This window comes from Pagrus pagrus (genome assembly GCF_965226575.1).
Source record: "Pagrus pagrus genome assembly, chromosome: 2".
NCBI lineage: Eukaryota > Metazoa > Chordata > Actinopteri > Spariformes > Sparidae > Pagrus > Pagrus pagrus.
The window spans coordinates 13844622-13865546 of NC_140186.1; the positions used below are offsets into that span (position 1 = coordinate 13844622).

At 38.5% G+C, this 20925-nt stretch overlaps 3 protein-coding genes across 4 annotated transcripts in view; 1 reads left to right on the forward strand and 2 right to left on the reverse strand.

The window, feature by feature from the left end:
* Positions 1 to 20925, forward strand: part of LOC311273822 (uncharacterized protein) — an 88342-nt gene that overhangs the window by 26441 nt on the left and 40976 nt on the right. The gene's annotated exons all lie outside the window — the stretch shown is intronic.
* Positions 1267 to 7911, reverse strand: myoz2b (myozenin 2b). Of its 2 annotated transcripts, XM_084374631.1 has the most exons (6): positions 7573 to 7911; positions 6441 to 6557; positions 4984 to 5150; positions 4374 to 4467; positions 3185 to 3329; positions 1267 to 2948 (listed from the first exon to the last, which is right to left on the reverse strand). In XM_084374631.1, the coding sequence occupies exons 2-6, from the start codon at positions 6520 to 6522 to the stop codon at positions 2723 to 2725; spliced, it is 714 nt and encodes a 237-aa protein (XP_084230757.1). In that variant the 5' UTR covers positions 6523 to 6557; positions 7573 to 7911; the 3' UTR covers positions 1267 to 2722. The 2 variants fall into 2 exon arrangements, with proteins under 2 accessions (XP_084230757.1, XP_084230758.1); XM_084374632.1 differs by lacking the exon at positions 6441 to 6557 and having other exon boundaries at positions 7573 to 7910.
* Positions 9342 to 17768, reverse strand: synpo2b (synaptopodin 2b; the record flags this gene model as incomplete). The annotated part of the gene is made up of 3 exons (XM_084379418.1): positions 9342 to 11045; positions 14209 to 16265; positions 17081 to 17768. The coding sequence occupies 3 exons, from the start codon at positions 17766 to 17768 to the stop codon at positions 10509 to 10511; spliced, it is 3282 nt and encodes a 1093-aa protein (XP_084235544.1). The 3' UTR covers positions 9342 to 10508.

Genomic DNA, 20925 nt, shown 5'->3' on the forward strand with positions numbered 1-20925 from the left:
TGATATGGCTTAGAATAATAATGCCATATGTTTTAGGCTATATGGAATACATTATATATGTCTGGATATTTTGAAATGTGTTCAAAAGCATGCTGTAAATGCTTGGACTGGCAACAAAATCAAATATCACAAAGTTTCTGACCAAATACCTTGATATTGATATTGCGAGAATGTTTTAGGGATTACTATTGGTGCTTTTACAAAATATTACCGCATTGAGATTTTAGTAAGTTTAGGAAATTACATCACTTCACTGTAATGCAGTCTTAAAATCAGGAAAAGACTACACTTATGCCATATTATGATACTTAACAATATCTCAGAACACAATACCAATATAATATCGATATATTACCCGGCCTTACAGTTGACCCAGTGCTTACCAGCCTCATGCCCCATGCCAAGTGCTCATCAGCTGCTGCCTTTCTCATTCACTTCCTTTGAGTATAGTGTGTCCTAGTATATTGTGTTCAGTACTGCATGTGTGCTCATTTGTGTGTGTGTGAATGTGTGAGAGTCCACAGCATGCCGGCCAGCCTGTGAAAAATAGTGTAAATTCACTCTTCATGAGTTGTTACACTGAGAAATCCTCACTGCTTTTCAGTCCAAGATTGAAATCTGTTTGCGAAATATTAAACAGGCAAAATGTCTATCACAATCACAGAAACAGTATCAGTGACACTGTGACAGTAGAGAGATAAAATATATATATATATATATATATGTATATATGTATATATATATATATATATATATATATATGTATATGTATATATGTGTGTATATATATATATGTGTGTATATGTGTATATATATATATATATATATAGATGGATATATTTAACGTTATACAAAGCATGGACCATGTGCAGTCTATAGAATGTGTATATAAATACAGTATGTGTATGGAGCATTTCTCTGATCCTGTCTCTGCTCCAGCAATAGCACTGAAACCTCCCTTGAGACACATGAAGAGTTTTTAGTATTATTTATAAAATAGCCTGGAAAAATAAGGCTTCAGATTTCTCCCTCTGAATGTTGCACAGCTGAGTTGTGTGGAGATGAGCTGTCAAACTTGACTCTTCTTCATGTTATTTTTAGAGCAGATTTTTTTTGTATCTGTTTTGTTCTCTCTCTTTTTTTAGTTTCCAGTGAGTAGTAGTTCAGCCTTTTCTTAAAAAAAAGTGACTTAGATAGACTTAGAGCAACTATAAATATCAGTGTGTTACCACCAGATTCAGAAGCTGTGAGGACAGTTTGAGTTTATTCAGTAGATTTATTTCAATTGCTTCTATCATTATTTGGTTTTTGGACTTGTGTCACAGAGAAACTGCATCCAACTTACAGTTAACCCTCTGTATAATACAGGATGTGGATGTCAGTGTCACATACTGTCCACACAGATATTCAACCATGAAATGTAAACATCTGCAACCTGCAATTGTTAAGTTATGATAAAAGTCAGGGAACAACATAATCAACTCCCAAGAATTTCTCGGAATACTTATTAACTGTATTAATGCATTTAAAATGATACAGATTCACATTTCTTATCATGGCAGCAATTAAACAGCTGACAAAATTAAATCACTTTTGCACATCTCACTTGATGGATTGCCCAAATGTTATTCTTTGTGAATGACATGCAAATTCTTTGGCTTATGATATCCATGTTTTAGGGTTGCTCATGAGGTCCCACTGGCCTTGAATTCAATCCTGCCAGAATTTTCTCTCCTACATCTCCCCCTCTCTTTTTTCCCAGCTGTCTGAAAAGCAGATTTTGTAAATTGTTCCTTAATCCAGGGCATATTGGCAGTTACATTCAGAAGCATAAAGATGATGTGAGTCAAAACGTACAATATACAGCATGTAAGTGTATGTAGAGGAAGGCAATACACTTAAACTGTCTAGAGGTAAAATACAATGAAGTACAGCAGAAACATCAAATATCACTCGCAGACATTCAGTGAATTTTGCAATCATTCACAGTATTACCAGGTTTTGACATTGTAAAGTTACAAGTTTTTACTTGATCTGCAACCAGAAACAACACAGAACAAACTTTTACATTTTCTCTTTAGCAGCATGACTACATCCATTTTGTATTCATCTATGAATTAAAATGTATTTATAAAATTTTCGTGTTGAAGTTAATTGGTGGCTTAATTTTAAAAACGTAATCTTTGTTTGTCACTCTAAATTATTTTTTTCTTAGGATTATATGTATATATATGATGATAAATAAAAAGCAATGAACAATATCAGTTTATTTTTCTGTGACATAATTTTTTACAGTATATAGACTTGAAATACTCACCAATAATAACTAAATGTGATTTACTGCATGTTCCAGTTTTGTGCCACCAATAAATTACGTTTCATTCTTTATTTACATTACATATTCATCAGTTCATTGACCATTTATAAAAGTTACAATTTTGCTTTCAGTATTGGTTGAAACTCTTAGACTTCTTGAATTATGCATAGCAAATTCATTTTGTTATTTACATGATTTTCCTTTGAATATAATTTAAGTGTACACCAAACACTCTAGCCAACAAATGCATGAAACATGTTGTGTCCATTGGAAAATAAAACAAAATGTGGGGAAGGAATTGTGACTGAGCTACTAATTGACTGTTATGCCGTCATCACAGGCAGGGCCAACATACTATAGCCTACAGCCGACAACATGTTGCCAGATTACATATAGTTAGACTATCTACAGGTCATCAGACTCTGGGACTGGGATAGGCTCCAGGGTAATCGTGGGTAGGATCAGATGGGTGCCCTCAGATATCCATCCCTGGGCTGATCTGTTGAAGGTGGGCCGTTTCACGCCTGGGTCCTGCAGTTCTGGGTAACTGGGCGGGTTCAGGTCTATCTCAGGGAGCTTGAATGTGATTCCTCTGGGTGCTTTGTCAAAGCCACCAAAAGGAGTAGCCACCCTGTAATTAATATTGAGTATGAATGGTGCTCTTCATTGTACTATTTCTCAAAAAAAGTGTTTTCCACATGTGGAAATTCAAATCCACATGCAGAAAAAAGCCAATCATGTCTGAATGTATGTAATTCACGTGTGAAAATGTGAATTTCTTTAATTTATGAAAAAAGAAAATATGATTTATATGTAAAAAGGCAAATTTTCACATGTGACATCTTCATAAGGGCGTTCTTTTCTCACCGGTTAAAGCATCTGTACTCAGGGAGATCTGGACGTGGGTCTGGTGCTGGCATTGTCAGTTTGAGGGATTCAGCGAGGTCGGGGTCACTGAGGATCGCCTGTTCCCACGGGGAGTGGTAGGACTTGGGCATAGCTGATGCGTTCTCTGGAGTTGTGTGTTTTAAGAAGTAAACAAAAACAAAAAGGCACACATGAAAGTCATGTTGAGGGGGATTGTCCCAACATTTCGTAGAACAGCTTCTACACCTGAGCCATAAACTTGAATACTGTTAAAAACTGACGTTGTGTGACTATCAGCACTATATTACACTCACTAACCCTAAAACACTACACGCTGCCACCCATTATGTCTTCAGCTGCATCATTGCATTGATATACAGTATTTCTAATTTGATATAGGGCCACTGCACTTTCAGCAAATGTGCAATATCCAGGAAGTGCAATATCTTATGTGCATATCATATTGTTTTACACGCTATAGCAAATATACTATTTTTATACTTAGCACCTTCATGATCTGACAGTATGGTTTATGCATTCACGGGTTTATGCTGAGCTGTTTTCTTAAGCCTTTTTTTTTGGGAGGCTAAAGTTTTAGAGTGGATAGGATTATGAATAGAGACTGTGCTTAGAGAACACTTACACGAGGCAGACTGAGTTGTCCATCATTGCGATCTGAGGCCTTAAAATAGCACATAGTTGAAGTGTGCACTCATCATATAAAGTGTCCACACGGGATGACACCCTACTGGAGCATTTAAGAACAAGCACAGGACTCTGTTCGCTTTTAGAACAAAATAAAATGAAATAAAGCATTTAAAGCTGCTCAGCCTGTATAATTAATCATAGTTCTGTTATGGTATCAAGCTATTCAAATTAGTTGCCTTAAGACGAGAACGGCTGTTAAGACTGTATGATACCAGTTGTCATTATTATGACAGCATTACATAATCAGTTGCTCTTATTTTACTGTGCAGCACAAGGGCTTTATTTAAAAGACAGTTTGACTGTGAAAGAAATAGTAGCTACAGGATTCCTTTTTCACTGACTAAACATTCAGTGCTAATGTTAGCATATTTATTTTTACTTATGATCATGAATGAGTTTAAATCCTGAATAATGTTTTAAATCATAATGCTCCATATTTGATTAATCAAATACAGCCACACAAACTGAACAGCAATATTACCTGAAGCAGTGTTTTCTTGATTAGCAGTATTTCCATCAGCTGGTGGATCCACTTTAATTTCCACAGAGTGTGTATTCTCAGTTAAAATATTATTCTGCAAAACAGAGCAAAGTACAGGACATGTATTGAGTTTTAGTTATCAATTGAGTGACAAATCGTGAAGTTGGCACATTCATAGCTGCTCTTGTACTTGATGCACTCTGATACATGTGTACACAAACACTCGTAACTACGCAAACATACCCACACGTACAAACACACGCAGGCACGCACACACACACATGCAGGAACACGTCTACAGGCACTGATAAACAGGGGAGCAGCCTCTCAGCAAAGTGCCTGACCAGCCTCTCAGAGGATTTGGCTGGAGGATGCAAAAGACACGAGGCACATGTCTCTGTTATCGTCCATGTGGTGTAACACTTTTTTTTTCAAGAGCGTATGTCCTGATAAATTTGCTTGATGATTAATACACAGACAATTTTACAAGTTTTCATGCAGGCAAAACTCCAAATACTGACAGTTAATATTGTTCAAGAGCATAGAAGTGTTTTACATATCCAATTATTCAAACATTTGAAGTGACTAAATCACACACAAGTTGACTTACATTTAGCTGTGCGTTTGCCTCATTTTGGATACTTTCAAATGTATATTTTTCAGATCTCCTCTGGCGCATTTTGAAAAGCCGGGAACCTCTGTTGGAAAGCAACGATAACTCCTCCAACATAATGTCTTTAGGAGTGCTGAGTTTCTTTCCCAGATCCATTATGTCCCCTGTCAGGCAAAAAACATTGTGAAAAAGTACATTTATTCAGATATACAGTTTATTTTTATAACTTTATAGCAACATAACAATAGGCCTATATCATTCAGTCAAGGTACATTTTATAATTTGCTTTATAACCAAGCAAAAACACTAATTAGTCAGTGATGTTATTGGGTTGCCAATAACGAGCAGAAGGGGGGAACCTCCTCAGGGGTCCAAAATGCTGGCATGGTGTGGCAATCATGATAATTTGATTAATGTAAATGGCAAAACAAAAGAACAACATAGACTGAATTGTTGAGCACCTCAATGTGGCATTTTAACATCATCCACAGATATGTGTTTCCATGGTATTAATTTTGGCACCGCTGTCGCAATGACTGCTGGATCGTTTCCATTTCCTCAGAGCACAACTCCCAACAACACAGGACTAAAACATGAGTCTATTCATTCATTCTAGTCTATAAGGCAGGGGTGAAAGCAGATAGAGATGGTGGCAGGCTGCCATCTTGACTGGATCCCTAGTAAGCCCTTTAATTTGTGCTTGCAATGGCAGACAATTGCATAATGAAAGCAAAAAGGTTTATAGGGAACTGACATAAATGCCAATGGTATAAATGTTCTATAGCCATACATTGTGCAATCAACAGTTACTTTATAATGATAAAGTTAAGTTAAGTTAAAGCAAACAAACTTGTCTGTGGCCAGTTTAGATAAATTGCCTATAATCAAATAATCTCAAACTAACGGGTAAGTGGTGGAGGAGGAGTGGCAGGCTTTGTTTTTGCCCCAGGACCCCCTGAGTTACTCCAGCCCTGCTTTTAGATCTTGAAAGTGCTGGATATAGAATATAAATATACACTCAGAAATGTCCCCTGATATCATTTCATCAGCTGAACAGGTTTTAGGGAGCATCCGTAAATGACATCAAAGGTGTCAAAAATTCATATTGTCCATTTTGTAATCTGTGTCATGGAAAATGAGTTATCATTGTACTTGAAAATTAGTTTCGGATGCACATGCTGCTTCCTCATCCACCATACGGAATGTACCCCAGCTGTCATGGACCTTCACATAACAAACAGCTACGCGGTCCTCACAACTTCCCTCCCCTCTCCAGAAATAGACTTTTGAAAAGGACAACGACAAAGGATCAGCAACCATAGGTAGTAAATCATCCCATTAGCTTATTTATGGCGAGTGCTAGAGAATAGCCCTGACATTTTGAACCCAGATCAGAATGGATATTCTCTTGCAGCATTGTGTTCGTCTTCTGAGCCTCAGCTATAACATCATACCATTGGTACCATGGATCTCTTGGCATATAGCTGCTGCACACTTCTTCCTCTGTCCAACTGGCATTGTACAGAATTGTGACATTGTGGCTTTGGCAAGGTTGGCAGAGCTCAGGAATACTGGAAACACATACAGGACACAGGATGTAGTTGTTTTGTCCAAGTCATAAAACTGTGACCCCCAACATCAATGCAGTGCCCTTATGTTGACAGGTTACAGCTAAACACAGCTGTTTGCTGTGCAAGTGTAAGGTCACCTTTCATCAGTCATAGGAGAATAAAACCCAAATATGTAATAAAGTTCATCTCCCATTTATTGTCATCAACTATGGGTATTTGAAGATGACTTCAAATGTTCGCCGTCAAATAAATCTGCCATATCAGTGTTTGTCATGTTACAATAATCTCTGTAGAGGTTACATTTCACAAATAACAATGGATTGCATAATCCTAAAGCCCCATTGTACTCACACTTGTACTACACACGTAATTCTTAAATCTGGCCTCGTCACAGGATCAATTTTTGTGTATGTGAGCTAATGTTAGTGGCATCTCTGGTTAATGTTGTCACAAGATAAATCGCTTGTTTAAAGGTCATGGGTGAATATTGTGTCTGAAGTTTGTGTGCGTTACTCGACATAACAAATGTCCAGCAGTACAAAAAAGTGCTCTAACATAATAACTAAAATATCTTTCTCACATTTGCATTGGTCAGCACAATCAGATATATTTAGATATGTTGTCAAATGCAGAACATGATGGTACAACTCTACATATACTTTTAAAAAATAAAAAAATAACTCAGTTGTGCCCATCTGCCAACTCAACAGCTATATATCTGACAATTTTAAAATTATTTCCATGCACTCCAAAGCAAAAGCAAAGCAATATATTACTAAAGATAGAAAATGTATGTGATTTACTGATAATCTGGCAACAATTGCAATTCCTTAAAGTCATAGGAAAGTGACATATAATCATATAATTCATAGAAAATATCATTGTTAGATTCAGCTTAATTTATTCAGCTTATTATTCATCACAATACACTGACTCGTATGTTTTAACATAACGAGAATATAATTCAAACATGACACATATTCACAGAATACACCTTGACGAGTCTCATCCGTACCTGTGATGGTATCCCTAGTGTTCAACCTGTATCCTTGAAGGGGGACACGGAGGCTCAGGGGTCAACCTACAGTCGGTAGTTTGATCTTCCCTGATCTTCACACTCCTGGACACTAAAGCCAAACTGTGAGTGTGTCTCTGTGTCTGTTGTGAATGGAATGCAGCTTACATCAATAGGCTAAATTTAACCTGCCAAACACTCAAAACCACTCTCAAACACCATGGGGCATGGATAGCTACCAGAGAGAGAGAGAGAGCAAGAGAGGGAGAGGATGGACAACACACACATGCCCACTGATGTTCCTTTAGGCAAGGACTCCCCTCAAGAGACACGTTCCCCTCCTTGTGTTGAGTCTTCAAAGTCAGCGTGTCTCTGTGGGTTGATGTACCCTCCGAACATTCAAGTGAGGGAGGTCGTCAGTGCTAGGCGCAGCTGCAACTTGTAAACTCCTCTCTTCAAACTGAGTTGTATTACTGTTCTTATGTGTGATTACTGACTGTGGATAATGATATACAGACCAGTGAGGGGCGTTAAGGGGAGTATGGTCTCATCCCTGAGATGATGGTCAGCCAAAAAGATTTTTATGAAGTAACATTGAGGTCATTACCCTGGCAGTTGAACCTGTTCTCATACTTCAGGCATACTGAACATTTAATCCCTTGTGAAAAAATACTCTTGATACCTGAGATAAGTTGCTCAAAGTTTAGTTACTCAAAGTTAGTAAAACATTTTCTCACACTTGTAGGGAACATGTATATCATGGCAGTCTTAAGTTCCAATGATTTCTACAGCTCTCTCTTCATGGAGTTTGGTTCAATAATGAATTCATTATAGGTCTTCTGAAATTCCAGGTCTTCTCCCATTTTAATGGGGCTTGTTTGACATACCCCTTAAAGTCAGCCACAAACACTACAATGGGAAAGTCTAAAGAGCTCAGCATTGATCAAAAAGAGTGCATTATTGATTTGAATAAATTAAGAAAGTCCCTTGGAGCCATTTCCAAGCAGTAACAGGACCCAAGATTAACTGTACAAACAGTTGTTTGTAACTGTAAAGTGCATGGGAAAGTTGTGTCACTGCCACGATCAGGAAGAAAACGCTGCTGAGAGAAACTGGTCAAGATGGTCAAGAGTCAACCAAATACCAGCAACAAGCAAGTCTGCGATGAATTAGAAACTGCTAGAAGACAGGTGTCAGTGTCCACAGTCAAGCATGTTTTCATTGCCGGAGGTTGCTGTGCAAGAAAGAATTAATGCACTAGCAAATTTTGAGATTTTGGGCTATTTTGTTTCCATAACATGTCTTATTTCAGACTAGTGGAAAGAAAACTTCCAAAATACTTAAGCTTAAATGTTTCGTTCTGATTTCTGTTCTTGACAGTCATGCAAATGCAAAAAAGTATATTTAATGGCATATTACCTCATTTGCATGTTTAAACATAACATTTCAGAAAATTTCTAATACAAAAAATATTGTCTTAATGCAAGAAATCAACTGGAGTTTGATTTTTGTGGTGATATCTGTTTAAGTGTTTACCCTGTTCACTTGTAGTGTCACACTTTGTTGTAGAAAATACTGCTGGAAAATATTAATTTCAAACCATTATATTTTATACCACTCCATTTTTAAACAGTAATATGCATTGTATTTGAATACATGAAGAATTGTAACAATCAAAGATTGAATCGAAAACAATGTTTTTTCTGCAATTAAACGCTTCATTTTTTTAATGTTAGCATAATGTCAATGGACTTCAAGCTTAGACATAAAGTCCCGCCCCCCAAAAAACCCACATCAAACACTTTTCACAATTTTCATGTATTTTTAATTTTTCAATTTGTGTGTGAAAGGTGTGAAAAATAACATTTTACTCAAGAAATTGATCAAACACAGTTTAAAATGTCCAAACATTTAGCCTGATAGAATAGAAAAAATGACTCCATCAATGGCAGAAACACCACACAGTGTATGATGAAATGTGGGACACTGCAGCTTCCTTAGTGCAAATAGATATAGTATTTATGTAATTATTAAAAATAGATAAATAGAATTGCTCACTCTCTGAATATACTTGTCATCACCACTGCTATAGTAGTGAGAGAAAGAAAATAAAAAAAATATATAATGTTTGTAATGGTTTAAATGGTACAATGGTATTGTATGAAACATTTCGATGTAAAAGAATATGCATAACTCCAACCTGAAGAAGTGATCACAAAGCCACAGTGAGTTACAGATACAGCAGCAGTTAATGACTGAAGGCCACACATAATATTTCTTAAAGTGCCTTATTTCTCTGCAAATATTTATAACCAACAATGTCAAAATTAAAAGCATCTTCAGTTAGCAACACCACTCGACTTAAAAAAGGCAATCTGCCAAACATTTCTTTCATCTACTTGTACTTCAGCTCTCATAACACATTGCTTAAACTTTCCTTGACTGTAGTGGTCCACGTCTGTCCTAAATCTGTCTCTCAAAAAAAAAAAAAAAGGAAAAAAAAGAAAATCACAAAATTAATCTGAAATGATTGCTTGCCAAAACTCCCATCAATGCTTCGCGGGGTTATATCTCATTTTCAGCAACACGGCACAATAGTATTAGTAAGTTGTTGTGTCCTTCAAAACAAGTGACCACTCGTACTGTGAAGAGTGACTTTTTTCATGCAAGACCAATCACTGCCATAAATGATAAATATAACATATTATCTAGAATAAAATTATCTAAAATAAGTCTTAGACTTTCTGAATAAGTCTGAAGCAAAACAAGCCAACAACAATAACCTAATTTTTCATCGCAATAGATTGAACATATTCCCTCTCTTTTGGCCAAATTTACTTTATCTTTCATCCTCAATATACTTAGCATGATCTTCTATACCATATATCATTTATGTTGGTATAAATGTATATTTCTCTTAAACTAACGTAGTGGTCTTAACTTCTCTGGATTGCACTATGCAAGGGAGAGTACTTTGTTGTACTCATGCCCTGTCCCATGTATCCAATACTGGCCCTGCTGGCAGGCCTTAAAGGCTGTGCAGGTCTGAAGGGAGGCCCATAGAAGGCTGGTTTCTCAGGTGAAAATGTCCTGTTCATGGACGGTGCCTGAAAAGCTGGGGCCGCATGGTAATGACCCATACCGACAGCTGCAGGATCAAGAGACACCCTACGCTTCCATTCATCAGGAGGCTCTGGCAGAGACCTGCGGTGTCCTGCTGCTTTGACATTGGAGGCAACAGATGATGGGACAGTCTGAAACATAAAGGCCTCATCAATGGAACCAATGGGGCTTCTGGATGCTGCCTCCCACGGTGATGGTGGCTTGTAGACTTTTTCTTGAAAGGATGTTTGCCTCTGTGTAGGTAAAAATGATGACTGGATTCCAGGTGTGCTCACAGGTGACAGAAGTCCATAAGAAGACACTGAATTCAATCGCCTGGGCAGGCTCAGGGAGCGGCTTCTACCAAATCCCTGAAAGAAAAGCACATCTTAGCTTACTGGTGTTACAGCTGTGCAGACTTTGCTGCCACCCTCTGGCTTCATGGAAGCTTGGATTATTAATAATGTTCTAGATTGATTATGTTTTATTTTAAATTAACTGATGAGTTTTAGAGAACAAAGGGGTGCAAACAAATATTTGATAATTCTGCTTAAATAAAATGTACAATTTCTTGGAAAAATTGCCTGCACACTGAATCAAAAAGTAGAAGCTCTTAAGATGCAAAAGAATACATTTACTTCATGTGTAAAAGTCACACTGTTAAAAAATGTGACAAAAATAAATGGTTCGGAGAAAGGACCATTGTGAGCACATCTTAAATAAGCAACCTTCTCCTGATTGATTGGGTTAATGATAGTCCTTTGATCAAAATATTTTTTTTTAACATCTACATTTTTGTTTGTTTCATTTTTCTATGAAATGGGACTGCTAATTTTTGCTACACATGACTTTTTTGAAACCCTGGTTTCAACAGCAGAAACCCTACACAATTCTTCGTCAAAAAATAACTTCCAAAATGTCTGATTTCTAGACCAGAGTTTTGAGTGATAGAAATATACGGGGTCTTGTGTAGATGTCTTGAAGCAGTATTTGAGATCATAACAAAAATTGAAAATAAGTGAAGTTTTAAGTACTTACCTGCTGTTGGTTCAAGAAACTTAAAATAAGTACAGCGGCAATGTTACAGCATTAAAGACCTTTAAAAGATTGTAAAACATAGCTTGGAACTATGTCTGTGCCAGATTGTCACTGCTTCATCTGCTTTTGGGAAATCCACCCTAAAACAGAACATTTTTAAAGGCCCTTGACACCCACAAAGGTGTGTTCACTTTTTCTGGCTGATTAGACCTCTGCTCACACTGAAGGCAGGAAGGCAAAGTTGGAAATTATGTGACATCACAGAACTCCCTGTTCTAGTAATAATGGTAAAAGTTTCATTTTTGTCACACTGGACCTCCAATCCGCCTATCACCTGTGTGGGTTTTAATAATGTTTGAATAATCAATACTTGACAACCAAAACAAAAAGCTTTCTTTTCTGCAGTTTGGATGTGTGAGTTGGAACACTGACAACCTAATTATTAGCTTGTCGACCTAGCAGCCTTCAACAGCTATTACATGACACAATCATTTAGCAACCATATTGCCACAAGACATTGCTGTAGGCCTGCGAGTATTGGTTGTTTCTTTTGGTCTAAATCAGCGAAAAACGCAAATTACTGTAAATATGTGTCACTTACATTAATGTTGTGCTAGCTACTGGTATAGCTGTGTGACATTTCAGCATGTGGGGAAGGTTCACAGTGAGTGAGTACCTAATGAGTTTTATGAACTATTGAATATACTCAAAGCTTGTTTCTATGAACACAGGTATACCTTTTGCTATGATAGTAGATACAGGCATGCTGTAAAAAAGATTAGAGTAGTGGAATGGAAATTCTGCTTAATGGTGGATTTCCCTAGGCTATGAGCCCTGTCCTAAAGCAGTGTCTTTTGAGTGCCAAGATCATAGTTCCAAACTTTTCAGAGCTAAAGGTAGACTGAAAGAAATGCTTTGAAAACAAACACACAGTCATATTCATCAGTGTCAGCATTAACCTTCAGCAATTTATCATTTTGGATTAATTTGAGCAATTAATGATTGAAAATGGCCAAATCATGTAGTGGATCTTCGAAAACTGATATTGCTGAAGGTGAGTACATTCTGTGTGAAAGTGTGAGGCAGTAAGAGAGATGAAGGAAGAAATATGGGTGACTCAGAAAAAGTAATAAGACAGTACAAAAGAATAGAAGCTCATGACGCACATAAGAAGTACACAAGTAGAAGGAAAGAGAAGTTTAATAGCATGATTGTGCTGAGTACAAGAAGTGCAATCAACAGTGATATGTTTGAAAGACAGAGACAAAGAGACGAACAAGACAAGTGGTTCCTATTTTCATTTTGAGAAGCTACTGGTAATGTGAATCAATAGCGGAATAGTCAAATCTCTGTGATAAGTTGCTATAGTGTTACATCAAGGATGTGGTTACAGAATGTCTGATGACTTTACTGACAATTAAATAACTGGCCATGACTGACAATTGAATAAATCCACATAAAAAAGACATTTAAAGTCATCAGGGTTAATGATCACAACTAACTTGCTTTTAGCTGTTGTGATACCATCAAAGTTTGGAATGAGACTGAAGGAATTGCAAATTGAATGCATCCAAACAAAGGAAGTGCATAGACAGTTTCTCCCCAGACACACTAAATGACAAAAATATAGTAGTTGTTGTTATCCCAGTATATTTTAATTTAAATTTAATAAATAACTCTATAATAAATATTATTGTCTGTAGTTTTTGGGGTTAATGGATATAATCCATGTAATCTTTTTTCTTACAAAAAAAAAACTAAAGAAAGAAAAACAACAAAATAGAGACCTTAGTTGAAGGCTCTCTGCACACATTATTGCACATGTAATAGCACTTCCTGAGAATCACTCAACATTATTTAGTCTCACATTTCCTTTTTCAAGCACACATGCACCTACAAAGTTAGAGGAAGATGATACAATGTGCTAAGTTATTTCTTTTAGATTATATCCCATTGTTTTACAATTTTAAGCTAGCTTTGCCTTCTCATGCGTTTCTTACATTGCCAGATGAAAATATCCTTGTAGCAAACTGTTAATTATTTTGGTAGTGGCCTACATTTAGACAGTGCAAAAGTCTATACATTTCCACCTGTTGAGTAAGACATTTTAGAAGCTATCAAGTTGCAGATGTAATTGTGCTCTACCATCTCCGTGTTGACTACACCAAAGCATGACCATATACAGTATTAGAACTAATGAAACATAGCAACAGGCTTCCACTGTGTGCTTGTCACCATTGGCTTCTTAGCAGAAAATCTTGGCCGTGGTGCCATTTGACGTGCACCTCTAGCAATAAGAGATGCAGGAGAATAAGCTGAAGCTATGCTGTCACCAACAGATGACTGCTGGGAGGATGTGCTTGCGGGTCGGGGGCTTGAAGCTTGCTTGTGATGAGCTGCAGGTGTGATAGTGCGCTTTTCATCCAAGTGCTCGCCCGTAGCAAGAGGCTCAGCTGAGCTTGTGTCTCGGTGGGCAGAACATTTTTGGGAACTTACCGAAACAGAAGACTTAGCAGGGACTTCTGCTTTGCTTTGAGCTGCAAGCTCAGGGGCAGTATAAGTAGAATGAGAAGGGGCAGATTTCTGTTTGCGGCTTTTGGCAGCCTCAAACTTTGATGCTGGAGTTGGTTTGGGGCTGGGGCTGGGGCTTTTGGCCTCAGGGGCTGCATCATACTTGAACAGTGAAGAGTCCAACTGATAAGGCTGGTGTTTCATAATATCTAAGGCGTTAAGGTGCTTTGGGGGAGCTTTAGGTTTTTCTTTGGTCTTAGGCTTGATTTTGGGGCTTGTGGAAGGGGGTTGCTTGGCTGCTGATGGAGGGTAGAAAGGAGCAAGAAGGGGGTTATATGATAAAGGAGGTGGGGCACGAACAATAGAAGAATACCTCCAACTGTTAGGGAGAGATAAGGTTGGGGAGGGGGATCTCGTTTTTTTAGCTTGCACTGTTTCAGCATCAACAACAAACTTCTCCATACGGGATTGTCTTTTGGCAAACAACTCTGCACCTTTTCCTGCCATTGTTGAACCTTCACCAGCGCGATTGATACCTCTGTCTGAGACTCGACCTTTAGGAGAAGCCTGTGATGCTTCAGATGCATGGATGTATGGCTTCCCTGCTTGTGGGGGGCAAGAGGTAACTGACTGAGGAGCACTGTCTGGCTTACTCCTTGAGGGTGAAGGTGGATGATGTGGGCTGTAAGTAGGGCTGCGGGCGTGCATACTCACAGGGGATCGTGGGGACTGTTGACTCCAGCTATTTGTGGTTGGCTGAAGATGAAGCTGAGAGGAGGAGTTGACCGGAGCCCAGGCATTGGCAGGTGTTTGAAGTGGTGCCTGAGTTTGATCTGGTGCCCAATGGTTGGCCATGTGTTGACGTTGAGCCCAATCTTGCTGCTGTAAGTAATGCTGACTATGAGGCCCTGCAGGACTGTGAGAAGGTTGTGAAACCGGACTTCTTGGGGGAATATAGGGCTCTCCAGAGGGGCTCCTCCTCATCCAAGGTGGACAGTTAGGGTCAATGGTAGGTTTTGGGGCAACTGGAGGGGGATTCTTGAGTTTTATTGTTCTCGGTTGCATGAAGTTACAAGCTTCAGCACCTAGACTAAAACAGTCTTCCTCTGGCTCAATATAAGACCTCCTATCCCCTTTGTTTTGAAGGTGAGCATCTTGTGCCTTCATAGTTTGCTGTTTATTAGCGATTTTCCGCTTTGACTCTGGTAGGATGCCGGTCTTGATTGCTGGCACGGATATTCGCTCATCTCTTGAGGCTATGATGTCACCAGTTGGGGACCAAACGTGTGGGTTAGTATTAATAGGCACAGGTACTCTGAATCTTGGTTCATGCGTCTTTGTCACTGGAGCGACGCCACCAAGCATGACAGGAGCAGTTTTTCCATCTTGCAATCTTAGGAAAGGCCTTGCAGTTCTGTTTGGCACCAAGGGTCTTGACACATTGGATAGTTGGTTCATCTGTTCAAAATTTTCTTGGTATTCTATGTGCTGTTTGACATTTACATCCATGTAGTTAGCCTGGTCAGTATGCACATACATTTCCTTAGTGTCATATATATTCTGTGCTTCTTTAGATTCAGGTTCTGTGAAATTCTCCACAGGATTTCCTTTACTCATCAGCTCTTCATGCTCTGACACAATTTCATCCATCCGTTTGCGGCGCTGGGCAAACATCAAAACACCCTTCCCTTTAGTTTCTGGTAATGCTTCCATCTCTCGAACACTTCCCCAGTTCAGACTCAAATTATACTGCTGGTGATGAACAGAATACTCTTCTTCTAACTCAGAATCGCTAAAGTTATACCCAGCTGATCGGACTTCTTCAGTTTCCTCCTCTATTTGGTCTTCACTGTCAAGCTTGTTATCACCAGTCCCGTAACTCACAAGTGTATACTTCTTGACCCTCTGGCGCCGTTTTTTAAACAGCAAGGCTCCTTTATTTTGAGGGTTTGGTGCATTAGTCAAAAGCCGAGCAATTCGCTTACATTTAGATTTGGTCTCCTTGACCTGTCTTTCCGATTGGCTCTCGTTGTGACAGAGCCCTGAGACAACAGAAGAGAGTGAGAGAGGGATAGAGAGAAAGGGAGAAGGGAGGGAGGGAGGAAGATGAAAACATTCAAATCTATACTTAAGCAACCATTGTTTTATTTAGATATTCTGTCAGTCAGTGGAAATTTAAGAAACAGTTTTTAAGTAATTTATAAGTCAAATAACTGTGGGACAGATTACATTTGCTTAACATTTGGGGGTTTTCTTTGAAAGCAAACTAAACACAAGAAAGAGAAATGTTGGAGCTGCCCCTGCTGAAGCAAGCACACTAATAAAAGCATCATATTTACTTACAGCTAACTTAGGGGGGGCCTATGAGGCAAGAAAAGTGATCAGCTCACTTTCCATTGCAAGTCTTACGATTGGAAAAGGGATCGGGTAACAGGCCAGGGTAACACATGCTGGTGTCCGTCAAGTTTGTTTCTGCCAGCCTCATCATATGGTCATATTTTATTCTTATCCTGCTCTGACTATTAAAGCCATGGGAATTCTCCCTCTAAGTCCACCTCAAATAGACCCCGCATTACTGCATGAAAATAACCAGCACCCATAGTGCATTGCAAAAGTTATTTTTCGATTAAATAAGGTCTCTTGCTTCAAGTAACACCTATAATGATTACAGGCAGAGTAAATGTAAGGTTATTATCAAAAGTTAATTTATGCCTTTGAAACAAACACAAAAATCCATCTCATCTATTAATAAATCACATATTTTTAATTTAGAAAAAAAACAAACATTTACTATATGCTGTACAGTTTGAACTGCTAGCTTCATATGTCCATGAGTATAACAAGGGAGGGTACTTACGTGTGTGCCTTGCCCTGAGCCTGTCCGGTCTGCACAGATCTGTGTCAGACTCAGAGTTCCACTTCTCTGCCTGCTCAGCACCCTCGTTTGAAATTCCAAAGAAGACAGAAGCAGGAGGTGCTTCACTGCTCCCTCCTTCCTCTGAGGATTCGACCCTCCTGTTCCCAGTGCCCAGGCCATGTCTATTACTGGCTCCCAGGGGTTGTTCTGTGGTCAGGGTCAAGGCCAGGGTCATATCAGCAGCATGGCCAAGAGAGGAGGAGGATGACTGAGAATGCGGCCTTGATATCTGGCCAGCTTTAGACTCTGCATCAGGGTGCTGTGGGTGTTGGAGCAGTGATGTTCGTGGGGTTTGGATGTGAGGAGTTTCTGTGATGGACTCTCTTGATTCATTAAGATAGATGTCATCCTCTTCTTGGTATGAAACATCCTCTTCACTTCCACTGAACTCAGGCAGGGACTGTTGCTCACCGGCAGATTCCCAGTCTTGTGATTGAAGGTGTTCTGTGGACTCAGACTTGGGGATATGAGCAGGCTGATTGTCTAAAGGGTACTCTGCGTCACTGGCATCATCTTCATAGTAGGACTCTGCCAAAGACTCAGAGACACAAAGTTCCTGGGAACCATCTGAACCTGACCAAGGGACCAAGTTATCATTGTTGTCTGGGTCTTCAGCTTCTGGTTCCATCTCTAATGTTGTTTCACAATGTCTTGCGTATCACCAATAATACCTTTATTGAGACAAAGATAAACAGAGTCAGGCCAGGGAGCCCTGGAATGTGACTGTAAACCCTTGATTTAAAGATTTACAGAAGTAAACACTTCAATGCTCTTGCAAAAATACTCAAATTATAACAATTGTGACTGTAAATCCTTATGAATTTGAGTGTTTACTGTTCAGATCAAGACATTTCAGCATTAGTACACTTCCTAATCTTTCTAACTATCATGTAATTGTCTAAGTTATTCCTATCCCCAATAGGTAGCAGAGCTTTGCTTTGGCAGTTGCATCAGGGCTGCCATCGCTCTAAATGGAATGGTATGTAATATCAAGGGAGAAACAGCATGCACATCCAAGAGCATAAGCAAAACAATTGGATGGCTGTTTTCCGAACTCCTGTTTATATAGCAAGCTTTCTTTCCCCCTTCTGCTCTCATCTATCACAGCAACAAATATCAGCACTGCAAAGGCTGTCAGCATTTCCATTTAAGAACTAAATCTGTGAGACTATTTGTTTTATACATAGTAGAAATACTAGGCCTCTACTCAAAGCCAGTGTTTGTTTTATCACAGAAGTTAAATTATATCAACATATCAAATAGGCTACCAACCTATTCTCTCAAATTATTCTGGCAATCAATCGTTGTATCAAAGTCACTGATAGGAAATGATTTATCCAATGCAAAATGACTCAACTTTTTTTTCTTCATCTAATCAATTATTTAAGCCAGAACTGACAAATTCAGCAGTTTTCCTACTTATACCTTTTTCAGGTTAGTTTATAGATATGAAATGAAAACAATGCCTTTATAACCTAGTATGAAACTGATCAGCAGTCAGCAGCAGTCAGCAGTTTTCTTGTCTGGCAAACAGTTCAAAACATGTAGATTTTACTGCAAACCAAAGCCCTTTATTCTCAAACACTGCATTACCAAATATCCACCACATGGTGGTGCCCTAATATTATAAACCAAACATGAGTACTCTCACATAAATTCACCTCCTGATTGTTCACCAGATTATAAGATAAGACATGCAATATGCTATAAAAACTTGACAATGTGTATTTTTATAATTTATCTGTTCATTTCAGTTGTGTGCAATAAACAGATTTTATGTGTAAGACAAGATCATTTAACTAAAGACATTTTGGGAAAAAACATTTGCCTTAATTTAAACATGAAGATAAATGCAGTCAGTCATCAGCACTCAAAAGTCTAAAGCCATGCAAGCAGCCATTGCTTGTTGCAACGTACTTTATTGGACAGTATTGGACAGAACACGCTAATGACGGTTCTTAGAATCAAAGGGGGCTGTTATTCTAGTTGTTTATTGATCACACAAGCTCTATCTTGTATTGGAATGGAAAATGGAAATTTGCAATATAAGCGGATGAAGGGAAGTTATTGTTTCATGAGATCATTGCCATAATTGCCACAAACAAATTTGAATTCTACTTTTACAGATCAGGTTTACTACCTAGGCTAATTTATTACATACCTGGCTCCTGGATTAAATATTTGCTGACCTTGTTTTATTCGTAATTGACTGTCCCTTCCGTCATTTATACAAACTGAGCAGGCAGGTTCCTATTTGGGTGTCATATATTCGATATACTGATTTTATCCATTGGGACCGAAACAGTAGGATATTGTAGCTGTTGCTCAACAATGAGTGACAGAACAGCAGTGTTATCAAAAAGCAATATTCAACAATAAATAAAACTGCAGTGACAGTGCTATGCATCATTGCACACATTCACTCATTGATGGCTGGAAGTCTGTTGGATAAATTGTTTTTGCCAACACGACTTCTACTGCATTTCTACTATACACCTCTACAAAGGCCCTATGACACATGCAGATGCAGGCTTACTAAAAGGTCTGGACTCTTGGAAACTTGTCCCATGCCCACGCTTCTCTTCACACTTGGTTCCACTTCATTTTGACACTCAACCATCATTAATCCTTACTTTGGTGCTTCGGAAGTTTCTGTTTCCTATTATGGCAGTAACTTCAGAATGTTGACTCATTACCATGGAAACAGGCAGTCAGCATCCTTGACGGACGAGTGAACTCTTGGTCTGAGGGATGACCCCCGCGAGGACTGGGCTCTAGCGGATTAGATGTTTCCATGTTATTACTAATTAGTCTGTTTTTTCCTCAACCACTATTGAGAAGCATTCACAGGAGCCATACAACAGAGCAAAAATCAACGGAGTATATCCCAGATGGATGTTACAATCAATACTTATACAAAGCCAGATTTTTTTTAAATTCACATTATAATGTAATCCATGCAGCCTACTCCACGATAGTTGCTCGTACAGGAGATAACCATAAAATCCCAATGTAAAGAATGAAGCAATCAAAGATATTACCAACAAAATGAAACTGTGATATTAAAATGTAACCCAGTCTTTTCTTCCAATACATAGAGGCAGCCATCAAATCCAAAAGCATAAAGACATTAAGATAATCTCACTAACTTAAATTTCTAACATTAGGGTTAATAAAACGAAGAAATATGACTTCACTGCAAATTCAATTTTACAAGAAAGCTGCTCTTGAAGGAAATAAGGAAGTAGTTACAGTACTCACAGTATTCATCCTTGAATCAAGTAAAAGATAAATTGTTTATCCAGAAAATGCCTCATCGATATCCAGCATAGTCAACTAGATATCCAGCTGGTTTCGGTGCACGACCATGGCAAAGACAATCTGAGCACTTGTTATGGGTTGCGGATGTTCAGGTTACCTACCAACTTGCTCATAGGACGGCCTTGCTCATTCATGTATGCTACTGTATTTAAAGAGAGACCAGAAAGGGTATTCCTGCCCCCAGCCCACTTCAGACACAGCTCAGTTAGCATCGTGCAGCTGCAGCGTTTTGACATAATGAACTTGTCCTTAGAAAACTTTAAAGATATTTTTAGAGTGATTTGAAATGCTTGTGCTCTATGGAGGTTATATGCTTTTGATGATAATTTAATGTCTTCACAACACAAATAAATACAAAGAAATGTATACACTACCTTACACAAACTCGATACAAATATACTTTTTCAACCACATTTGCATCAACAGATAATTTGCTAATTGCTGTCAAATTGGGCTATGAAATA